The sequence below is a fragment of the Brassica rapa genome, chromosome A02 (assembly GCF_000309985.2).
Source record: "Brassica rapa cultivar Chiifu-401-42 chromosome A02, CAAS_Brap_v3.01, whole genome shotgun sequence".
Taxonomy (NCBI): domain Eukaryota; kingdom Viridiplantae; phylum Streptophyta; class Magnoliopsida; order Brassicales; family Brassicaceae; genus Brassica; species Brassica rapa.
The window spans coordinates 8,533,971-8,545,556 of record NC_024796.2 but is presented as its reverse complement, the minus strand read 5'-3'; the positions used below and the strand labels follow the sequence as shown (position 1 = coordinate 8,545,556).

Below are 11,586 nucleotides of genomic sequence, written 5' to 3'. Positions count from 1 at the left end.
TTTACCACTCTCACATTAGATTTGTATCCAAGTGACGTATACAGTATATGGAATGGAAAATGTCCACCAGAATATACATGTCACTACAAGCTTTGTATATAAGTTTACCATAGATTTCGCTTCCCTGTGCTGGATTTATATTTTCCTATCTTGGATTTAGTATTTGATGTCAAGTATTCTATTATCATACCCCATATCTTTTTATTTGATTTTGCTCATAAAGCGTCTACATACATATGTCCCCTATTATGCCAGGTGAGTTTTATTCAAAAAGGTTTGGGTTCCATTAACTAGGTTTTGGGGTTTACATTCCCCTAACTTGGCTTTAGTGTTTACTCTCAAGTATAGTTTTAACACTCCCTCGTAATGAATCATCTAAATACATATGTCCCCTATTATACCATGTGGGTTTAATTACAAAAAGGTTTTGGTTCCGTTTACTATGTCTTGGGGTTTATATTCCCCCAACTTGGGTTTAGTGATTACTCTCAAGCGTAGTTTTAACAGGCCCTCATTAAATTTGTTTCCACCTAACATAGTATACTGTAAATGGAATGGAATGAATATAAAATAACTATCAGAATAGGATTTGGGGTTTATATTTCCCCTAACTTGGGTTTAGTGATTACTTTGTCCCCTATTATGTCATGTGGGTTTAATTAGAAAAATGTTTAGGTTCTGTTTACTATGTCTTGGGGTTTATATTCCCCTAACTTGGGTTTAGTGATTACTCTCAAGCCTAGTTTTAACAAGCCTTCATTAAACTTGTTTCCACCTCACATAGTATACTGTATGTGGAATGTAATGAATATAAAACTATATAACTATTTTGGATGGCAGAAGAAAGCTTTGATTGAAGATAGAAACGAAATTTGGGAGAAAAACAAAATTATTGCACAATTGAAGAAGACAATTGCTGAGTTTAGTAGTGATTTGGTCAAGAAAGAAGAGATAGAAGAAGACATAATTAACCGCTTTCTTAAGATGTAATGATCTTATTGTAATGTTTAAGCGATATTATTGTAGTGCTTACGACATGTCTTGGTCGGAACTTCTTTGTAGTTCCTATAATATCGACTAGTTTTTAATTGAAGACATCATGTTTCCTTTGTCGTAGAGTGAAGGTGAATGCAAATCTCCTTTACCTTTGTATATAATCTAGCTCATTAGGAATGTAAATACAAGTCTCCCATCTCCATTATATTATTTAGATATATGTATATATGATATACTATACAGTTACTATATGATTAACATGGCTTATATAAGGTTGAATTGTAGTTCGGATCGAATTTAAATGATTAAGTGATAGAATTGTACATAACATACACTATACTATGTGGAATATAACTACCTTCAATTGCAAATTTATTGCACTAACGACATCATCACAGACGAGCTGTAACCCACAATTGCAAATTTATTGCACTAACGACATCACCACCTTTCCCCAACCGCACACTTCACCGTCTTCGGTTGTGATTATTTTAGTAAATATAAACTGATCTATATCCGATAGAATGGAAAATATTATCATATGACATGGCGGTGACAAACTTTAAACTGTTGTTATACTATGTGTATTCTATTTGAAGTGGAACTATTTCTATATTTTGGCATCAGCATTACGATCCATGCATTCTCCGTTTGTAACGTTCTTTCTTTTACGCTTCTGTTTTTTTATATTTTCATCTCTCTAGAATGTTTTCCGAGTTGATTACCCATTAAGACACTTTTCTGTCTTTTTTGACACAAAAACACACTTCTTGCTGGAGGGGCACTTTCTCCATACAGGTGGCAAAAGGTGGACATTACTACCCCTCGCTGGCTTAACTGGGACAGGAAGGAGATGTTTGGCGTTTTGTTAAACCATTGTCTGGTTAGTTGGGACCAAAGTAAGGGGAGAGAGTTTTGTCTTGTTGTGTATCCTAGTTAACGTTATTTGTTATTAAGGTAGGTGAGCTGGGCCATTCTTAACCGTTGGATGAAAACGAATCTAAAGGTGAAGGACGTTTTGTCTGTAAAGATGTAGGTATGTCATTAAATGCATGTATTCTCTTCATCTCGACGACGGAGGAAGTTCTTCGACGCCGAAGGTAATTTTTAAAGATTGTCTAGTTTTTTAGTTCAACCAAATGTGAGGAAAGATATGAACTTTGTTGAATCAGATTTTACGACAAATTTAGGTCTAAAAATTGTAGCTTTGATGGTCTCGTAGGTGAAGGAAGAAGAACGTGTACATCGGCGATGGATGACCAATGTTTGGTTTTGTCAGGTGACTGGGTATGCGGAGATGAAGGGAAGTGGGATTTTCTCATCGAAAAGAACCAGATGGGGAGAATGGTTGAGATTCACCCCGGTTTGGGTTTCAAAGAACTTGAAGATAACGTTCTCCGGGAGTTTAGACTTGATGAAGGGCATTTCCGTGTATCACTAAGCTACTGGCCACCATCAAGTTTTGAGCTTGCGACCGGTATCCGAACGCCACCGGTACTTATAACAAGTGATTGCTCTCTGAAGTATTTCTGTCAACATATGAAGGTAAAAGGAGGGATGAACCTGTTTGCTCGGTTTGACGCAAAACCAAAAGACGTGGACACTGAGGTTGTGGATGACAGTGGAATGTGTTTTGTTTCACCTACGGCTGCTCGATTTCAAGGAAGTGGGGAGTTTGGGTCAGGGCGTTCTAGAAAAGGGTATTTATCATCTGCAGCATCGAAGACCAAAGTTATTAATCTAGAAGATGATGATGACTTCGTACGTGAAGTTGAGAAAGTGGAAGGGATAATGTTCAGTGATAGTTGCAAGGCAGAAGAAGTCAGTGGTTGCAGTTTGGGAACTGATGAAGAAGAGAATGTTGAAAGGGAGCTGGACGAGATAGAGTTGAGGCCTAGGGGATATGATAAGGAGTTTTGGGATCCGTTGCTAGCGGGCGACTATGGAGGTTCTAATGCCGTCAATGTTGTGTTCAACGAGGATGAGATTGTTGAAGGGTTGAAGAAGAAGAATGGACCTCGTTCCTACTTCTGTGACACTAATAGTTGTTTTGACCATTGGGTTGAAGTTGGTGGTGGTAGCGTTGGAGATAACAAAGCGAAAGTGGAGAATTTTGGGGGCGTGGGGAGTGATGATGTTGGGAGTGGTGGTGGTGTGGGTAGTGGTGGTGCGGGGAGTGGTGGTGGTGTGGGGAGTGGTGGTGCGGGGAGTGGTGGTGGTGTGGGGAGTGGTGGTGCGGGGAGTGGTGTCAATGTTGCAGAACAAGGAAGTAGAAGTAGGGGCCCGCCGCGGAGGCTAGAGGATGTTGATGACGAGGAATTTGATATTCCCCCTCTTTTTGATGACACAGAATATGATGCAGCTGAAATTCCAGATATGGATGTGGATGAGGGTGATGGTAATATAGAAGTTGGGAAGGTGTTTGGGAGCAAGTCAGATTGTCAGATTGCACTGGCGATATATGCTATTAAAAAACAGTTTAAATTTACTCAGACAAGGACGAAGTTGGATTCATTCGTTGTAGAATGCCCTGACAGTAAGTGTGATTGGAGGGTCACTGCGCATGAGATTAGGGGCTGTGGATACTACGAGATAAGGAAGGCGCAGCTTGATCATAGCTGTCCAATCGAATTTAGGTCTGGGTACAAGAGCAAAGCAACATCTCGTATAATAGCGTCTGTTTACAAAGCTAAATTTGGAGATCCGGGAAAGGCGCCAATAGCAAGGGATTTGCAGAGGCTAGTGTTGGAGGAGCTGCGGGTAAACGCTTCATACATGAAGTGCTATAGGGCAAAGGAAAAAGCCATTATAGGGTTGCGTGGTTCAGATGAGGACTCGTACTTGAAGCTGCCAGAGTATTTGTATATGTTGAAACTGGCTAACCCTGGCACTATAGCTGATTTGGAGACTGATTTAGATGATGACGGTGATGAGCGTTTTCTCTACTTGTTTCTTGCATTTGGTGCGTCGCTGAACGGGTTCAAGAAGCTAAGGCATGTATTAGTCATTGATGGGACACACCTGAGCGGCAAGTATAAGGGGGTTTTGCTGACCGCAAGTGGCCAAGATGCCAATTTCCAGATCTTCCCGCTTGCCTTTGCAGTTGTGGACAGTGAGGATGAGGATGCTTGGACATGGTTCTTACAGAAAGTTGAGAGGATTCTTAGCGATTCACCAACTCTTTCAATAATATCAGATAGGGCGGTTTGCATATCGAATGCAGTGAGTAAAATATATCCTCAAGCTAAGCATGGCGCGTGCATTGTACATTTGGCAAGGAATGTGAATTCAAGGTTCTCAAGTAAGAACTTAGCAAAGATGGTCACTGCAGCAGCAATGGCGCATAGGCTACGAGACTTCAGGAATATTTACGGGAAGATTAGGGCGACAAACAGTGCTTGTGGAGTTTACTTGGGTAAAATTGGGGTAGCTCGGTGGTCAAGAGCAAATTTTGCAGGAGAGAGGTATAACATAATGACAAGCAATATTGCGGAGCAACTAAACAAGGCGTTGTTGGAGGGTAGAGGAGCAAACATAGTTGAGTTGGTGACATTTATACAGAGGATGATGACTAGATGGTTCAGTGCTAGGAGAAAAAAAGCTGAGAAACATAGGGGGGTGGTGAGCGCTGAAGTCGACAAGCAGATGACTAAGAACATGGCCACTGTTCGAGGGAGCAAGATAAATTCTGTGTCTAGCTGGAGCAGTGAGATAGTGGGGAAGTTTGGGGGCAAGGACCAGGTCATGCTAGCTGAGAGGAAGTGCAGTTGCAAGTATTTTGATGATATCAAGATTCCTTGCGGGCATGCTATGTTAGCAGCAGATGGGGTAGGTGTTCCTTACGACACATTATGTGGGCATTGGTACAAAACAACAACGTGGAGGGAGACCTATACTGGTGTTATCAACCCTGATGGTGATCCAAGGGATTTTGAGATACCAGAAGAAGTGAGCAGTATGGTTCTGTACCCACCTATTACAAAGAGGCAAGCAGGACGTCGCCGGAAGACACGCATACCCTCAACTGGAGAATATCCGGTGGGTTTAGTTATACACATGATAATAATTGGCCAAGTGTTGTAGTTTTAGGCAGTTGATTTGATTGTGTTTTGTTGCAGGCCCCAAAGAAGAAACTGGTTCCCAACAAATGCGGACGGTGTAGGGTGGAGGGACACAATCGGACAAATTGCACCAACCCCATATAGGAGAGTTTGGAGTAAAGGCTTTTTGGAGCTGAATGGTTACGCAGCTTAAAGGGTGTGATTTTGGGAGTGTTGTTTAGGGTGTTATTTTCTAAGTTTTAGACTGGCTGTTTGTTCTGAAGCTATGTTGTCTTTACTCAACTATTGATTTTGGTTTGTTGAGATATCGGGATTGAAGAACAAAGCAACCTATAATTTTCTTTTAAAAAGGTGAATTTATTTTAGATTTTCTAATCGCAGCACATTTAGTCCCTTGCCTTGTGGACATGGACAGTAGTGTTTATGCTTAGTTTGCAGATTTGTGACAGTTGTAGTCAGTTAAAAAAGTGATGCTGGTGTTTATAATTTGAGCAGTTGCTGATTGCCGTGTGTTGTTTAGATGGGATGATTGCGCTCGTTTACTTGACAAGTAGAAATAGATGAAAGGAAAGGATTCTACATATCCCATATCTTACAACATGATAAGATCAACATATAGAACCGAAACAAGTTATAGTTTGAAATAAAGAGAGCAAGAATAGAACAGAGTCTTGATGATTGAAAGAGATTACGACAAGGGTTTTGTGTTACATTAAGTGCATATGAATTGGAGTTCAGGTGGTGAGCTTGACATATAGCCATGCCATTGTTCCCAATGCAATGGCAGCAGCTCCAATGTTGAGAACGGGATAATGAGGTTTGGTACCAGCGGTGCAATGATTGGACTTGTCAATAGTAGTAGTTGATATTGTGGCAGCCATAAGCTTACTTTGCTCGTCGATAAGTTTTCTCATCTCCAGGAGGGCGTCTTCGATGTGTTTGTCTTGTGCTTGAAAGCGTAGTGTCGTCGACCTCTTATAAGACTCAATCTCGGCCTGTAGCTGACATCTTTTTGCATCTAGATTGTTTATCTCATCAACAAAAGCCTCATCAACCCATTTGAACAAGTGGTGTTCTGATTTCCTCTGTTGACAGGAAAAAATTAATTTGGGATGCAGACGAGATGACAAAAAAGAACAATAGTTACGAGTTACCTGAACGGCAATTTCACATCTGTAGAATCTCCGGTATAGGTTTTCCTTCGTTTCGGCGGCGTAGGTTGTTAGATTGGCTCCACACCAGCAGCGAGTAGGTATGCCAACTGTTGATCTGCGTTGAACGGAACGAGATGAAGAGCTGTTGGAGCTCATGGCTGGTGGGTGGTTGATAAGCAGTGGCGGCGGATACCCTTAATTGAGAAAAGAAAAGCGATGCGGTCACCTAATTGAGCGACAAAATTCGACCAAATGAATTAGAAATGGCGGACCGGGTATTGTAGAATGATTTTAAAGAAAAATCATAAAGATCTTGGATAATTATTATTGTTTTTTTATAATATTAAATGATTCCGAAACTCACTATTTGAACGTGTGGACGTGGACAGGACAAATTGATGTGGTTGTGGATAATTGAGAGTGATGATATAGACAATAATTAGAAGAGTAAATGAGAAGGCATGTTATCCGTAACTTAAAGTTTAAACATTAAGTAAGCACAGCGTATGTAGTTTCTTGCCCGAAAGTGGCAAGCATCGCACCCAAAACATAAAACAACAGGTCCTAAACTCCCATATGTTACACAAAAGGTAGGAGTAAGTCGAACAACGTTTTATAAGAAGAGATACTTAGGCTAAAGGCAAGCGGAGAGCATAGTAAGATGGCATGACAATAGTCTTGTAGATGTCCAGAGCGTACTGCTTCCTTATGTCGTCAACTGCTTTGTCTGTTAGGCTCTCCATGTGATGGATTGGGTCACCATGGGCATGCATCTCAAGAAACTTCATGCTGACGGGGCTGCAATCACCTGAGCGCGTATTCTGGTAAAGACCTGGAACCCGCTTCCAAACAAACTTCTTGAGTCCGCTGAATTGAGTGAGCTCACACATTGCAACTTTCTTGACAAGGTAAGGAAGTGTAGTAACCAAACCTAGCATGAAGCGCTCGACGCGCTTATCTGCATACAAAGCTGGCATAGGATCAAGGATTTCGACATACCCCATGTCGAGGTTGATAGCCAGACCCACCCAGTGAGAGTCGTTCCAAATCATAGGAGTGTAGATGGTGTGGATATCTTCCATCCATTTCTGACCAGGGTGCATGACAATGTCCACAAGGCGCTCGTCCCAGACAAAGGTCGCTTTCTTTCTGGATCCCTTGAATGTATTCCAATTCTCCTGGATGCATGCCGCTAGGAAGGGTGAGTTGAAAGCTGCTTTTTCAATAGCTAGATGGTTGGAGTGTCTAGCAGCGAGCATGTGGGTAAGGATTTCCAAATGCTGATATAAGAGTGATGGTTAGTTGGGAATAATGCGGATATAATTCTTGACAATATCAAAAGTGAGAAGCTCTTACGTAGGTTGTTGTCCATTTCCGTGGTTGCGCCAGGTCGAGCAGGAATTTGTTAGAAAAGTCGAATGTGGACGGGGTAACGTGGAACCTACATGAGACAAAGGTTTGAGGAATAAGTAGCAATCAGGCAATGGGCGTGTGTAACGCATACTTATCAATATCAGTCTAGTGAGTTTTTACGCATAACTTACACGTTTTGGTTGGCGGAAAGTGTTTTGAAGAAGAGATCCCATTGTATCTGTGGAAGTGGTGTGATGAGGGTACGTGCCGGAATATCTGGACAGTTGAATAATTCCTTCGCTAGATGGTTCTCCTCCATAGATGGAACGTGCCTCGGGGTGTCCTTGGTGTGGGTTAGGTCGACAAAACCGTCTTGTCGGAGGTGTTCCTGTAAAACAAATTGCACCCCGACAATAAATAGCTTGCACATAAGTAAGGGGTTTGAAACGTGAAGGTACTTGAGATGTTATAAAGGTAGGTGAGATGTTACCTCGTTAACCATAAGCTTAGGAGAAGATGGAGATTCTTGTCCCTGAAATCAGAAAAACAAAAGATAAATGTTTTGGAAACGAGTAAATGTTTGTTAAGTGAGGTGTGGACAATACCTTGTATACAGCTAACTGAGTGCCTATGCAAGGTGGAGAGTGGGAGGAAGCTGTTGCTTGGAAAGCATTGACTGTGGAGGCATGAACGGCAAAACCTGACAATGAATCATTACTCTTATTGGGGGAAGTTAGCGGTGTTACAGGCTCTGGAGAGAGTAGGAGAGTATTGCGTAAAGGAGAAGATGGAGGTAAAGAGGAATCATATTTAGGTCCTGGGGAGGGTGGGTCTGGGCTGAGAGGGTCGTAGATCCTGACACCATGAAGGAGGACGTGATTAAAGGGTGGGCTGTTGGGGTGTTCACTTTTGTCGTAGATAGCAGAGTTTGTGTTTGGATTGGAGAAGTTGTAGCGTTTTGGAGTTACCTCTAGCCAGGCTGGGGAATTTGGGTTAGTAGTGTTCATCTCAGTGTCATCTGTCTCCATGGAGCCAACCTGATCAGTTTCTTGGTGGTGTACAGGAGATGTGTGGACATCTTGTGGGTGGACAGCTGGTGTGTGGACAGGAGTGTGGTCGTTGAGGGTTTGGGTGGAATAGCGGTGTAGCTGAGCTCCATATTGACTGATGATGGGAGACTGGCTTAGTGGTAACTCATCTGTCTCCATGGCGCCAACATCCTTAAATAGACAATGGATAGAAGCATTAACATTCATACATCTCGTTTGTAACGTAATAGTAGGAGTTAATATAACCAAATTGTACCTGATCCTTTGGAGCTGCATCATGGAGAGGAAAGGCTTCAGGCTGAGCTTCATATTGACTGATAGGGGACTGCCTTTGAGGAAACTCATCTGTATCCCTTGCAAGAACGTCCTAGAGTTCAGAAAAAAAAGTTTTGATCAAACAAAGATTTTGGTAGCCTTTGGTTGAATCTAATAATAGTTCATTGGATGAGTGAGAGAGATCAAATTAAGAGAACCTGATCATTGGGTCTGTCGTTGCGAGACGAGGGTTCCGGATTATCAGTGTTTTGAGGTGTGTCTGGCTTCTTGCCACGGTTAAGTAGTGTGTGAAACGATGATTGTCTACCATGAGAACGTTTCTTCTTCCTTTTTATTAGTTGGTGCAGCTGCTTCATCCCCCTTTGTAGTTCAATGACCATCTTCGTGAGCTGTTCATTGCTGAGGCTAGTTGTACTGGAACGTGTGAAATAGGAACTTATACGCCTTTGCTTCTTGTCAGAGGTGTGTTTGTTGATGACCGGTTTTGGCTTGAGAGATTGTTTTAGTCTAACAGACTCCTTGTTCCCAGGACGTTTACACCGAGTCTTGGGCGCCACATTGAGGGGCAACGATGTAACTCCACCTGGCCACATTGCTTTGTTGAAAGAGTGGTGGTCATCTATCAACTGTTCCAAATATCTGACACGATCATCGTTAGGGTCGTTTGGCCACACTCCCCAGCCTGGCTGTGGTTGGCTCTGGATGGGGATCATCGGTGTAACTTGAAGCTGCAAGCGGAACACAACAAAACACAACAAAATAAAGAACTGCTTTGTAGAGGAAAATGTAAAGATTCAAGAGGAACAATTGACTTACATCGGTGGCGAATTCCACTCGGAACATGTCGTTTGAATTGATGGATGGATGTTGTGGTAGATGAGGACCCTCCATGTCCATTAGTGTCTTTTGGTCAGTTGGAGCCGGGATATAAGAGAGCAGCTGTGGTATGGCGCGGAATGCCACCAATTGTAATGAGAGTGGGAATCCTTGAAGTCTAAAACTGTCCTGCTTGAGCTTAAGGACTAATGTACCAACAGGATCGAGACATTTCTTCTTCTTCAGAAACTTTGGTGGTTTCATGCAAGAGATGGTTTTTAGGAATGACTCTCTACCCCAAGGAAAAGCAAAGAAGGTTTCCAGGTTTTCAAGCATACTGACATATCGAGGAGTAGGGCGTGCTTCTTGCTGGTGAGCAATGAGGACGCCGTCGACGATGATAATCAACGCAAGTCGTATCTTCCTCCATTGAGACATCTTGTGACCTGTTTCGAGCATACGACATAGTTCCGCAATCGTTATGGTCTTCTTCTTGCCAATAACTCTTTTCCATACGTTGTCTTTGCCAGGAACAACAGATTTAGCAATGTCTGGGTGATACCCTTCCGGGAAGGGCCGACAGTCTAAGCCGGTGACGGTACCAAACTCTTGGAGACCGTAACGGAGAGGCTTCCCACCAAAAGCCGTCCAGAGCGTGTGTTCTGGAAGACATAGAAGTTGACGCGAGAGGAAGGAATGAATCATCTTACAGGAAACTGGAGCTTGGCGGGCAGGGATGTCGAAAAGCTTCCCAAAAGGTGACTGGCGAATAGTATCGAACTCCGGAGTACCTCGGAGAACATGGCGAATGAACGGCAGAATCTCCGGCGAGGAGTAGATATTGAGTCGCCTGACGGGGAACCTATCAGTTGCGAATAATCTGGGTGGGAGACGGAGGTCTTCTCCGACTGTTCCTAATTTAGCATTGATGTTAGTGATGAGATGTGAAATCAATAACTATAAAACCCTAATTTCTAATAAAAACCCTAATTTCAATAAAAGCTTAAAGAAACGTAAAAGCTTAGAGACTAACCGTCGATTTGCGTTGGTGGCGTCTGCTGCGTCGTCTTTCCTTTCTTCTTCTTACACTGCGGTTTCGTCATGATTCGCGGGAGGAGAATGAAGAAAAGGTGGAGATGAAGAAGACAATCGAGGATTGGAGATTTCTGGGTTTGATTTGGTGGAGAAGGTGAAGAAGGTGACGATGAAGGAGACAATCGAGGGAGAGTGAGTCGCCCAGTCTAGGGTTTGTCAATTGGGGGAATCGTAAAAGCATATAGGATAATGTTTTAATTGAACATATATTTTTGAAATTCGAAATTCAAACAAATAAAGAATATTCAATAAAAAAATCAAAATACTTTTAACCTTAGTTAGGATGTCCAGTTAGTTCCTCTAGTTAGTATTAGATAAGGTTTCATAAGATTGAGGGTATGTAGGACATTGCACATGAAGAATGTGTGCCTCCAGCAAGGAGTGTGTTAATGTGTAATTCCAAAGACAAAATGTGTCCTAGGAGGTAAAAAATTCATGTTTTCCTTCCTTTCATTTTTATTTCAGGCGTTGTCAAAATACTCTCATTGTTACTATGGTCAGTAAATCACCACGTCGTTTACTTTAGTTAAAAGAACTGGGAACCTGTTCTCTATAAGGGTATAACCGGCTAGTAAGATGGTAAAAAGACAGTGAGTACATTATGTCAACATCATGACTACTCTCTTAATTTCCATCTCAAATATGGCTATTGCTGCAATAAGCCTTTAAATGAATCATACAGATTGTAAATGTATACAACATTAAAATAGTTTGTATTTTGGAAAAGCCAATATACAATATTTCTACAATTTCTTAGAATGACACGTAAGCAGGCAAAAACAATTT

The 11,586-nt window shown here is 42.0% G+C and overlaps 2 protein-coding genes across 2 annotated transcripts; both read right to left on the bottom strand.

The window, feature by feature from the left end:
• Positions 1 to 5,306: 5,306 nt before the first annotated feature.
• On the bottom strand, positions 5,307 to 10,967 carry LOC103852277. Its single transcript, XM_033285481.1, has 2 exons — positions 10,739 to 10,967; positions 5,307 to 10,619 (listed from the first exon to the last, which is right to left on the bottom strand). The coding sequence occupies exons 1-2, from the start codon at positions 10,806 to 10,808 to the stop codon at positions 9,544 to 9,546; spliced, it is 1,146 nt and encodes a 381-aa protein (XP_033141372.1). The 5' UTR covers positions 10,809 to 10,967; the 3' UTR covers positions 5,307 to 9,543.
• Positions 5,792 to 6,367, bottom strand: LOC117131938 (uncharacterized protein At4g04775). Its single transcript, XM_033285170.1, has 2 exons — positions 6,212 to 6,367; positions 5,792 to 6,142 (listed from the first exon to the last, which is right to left on the bottom strand). Exons 1-2 carry the CDS (start codon positions 6,365 to 6,367, stop codon positions 5,792 to 5,794), a joined length of 507 nt encoding a protein of 168 aa, XP_033141061.1.
• Positions 10,968 to 11,586: the final 619 nt, after the last annotated feature.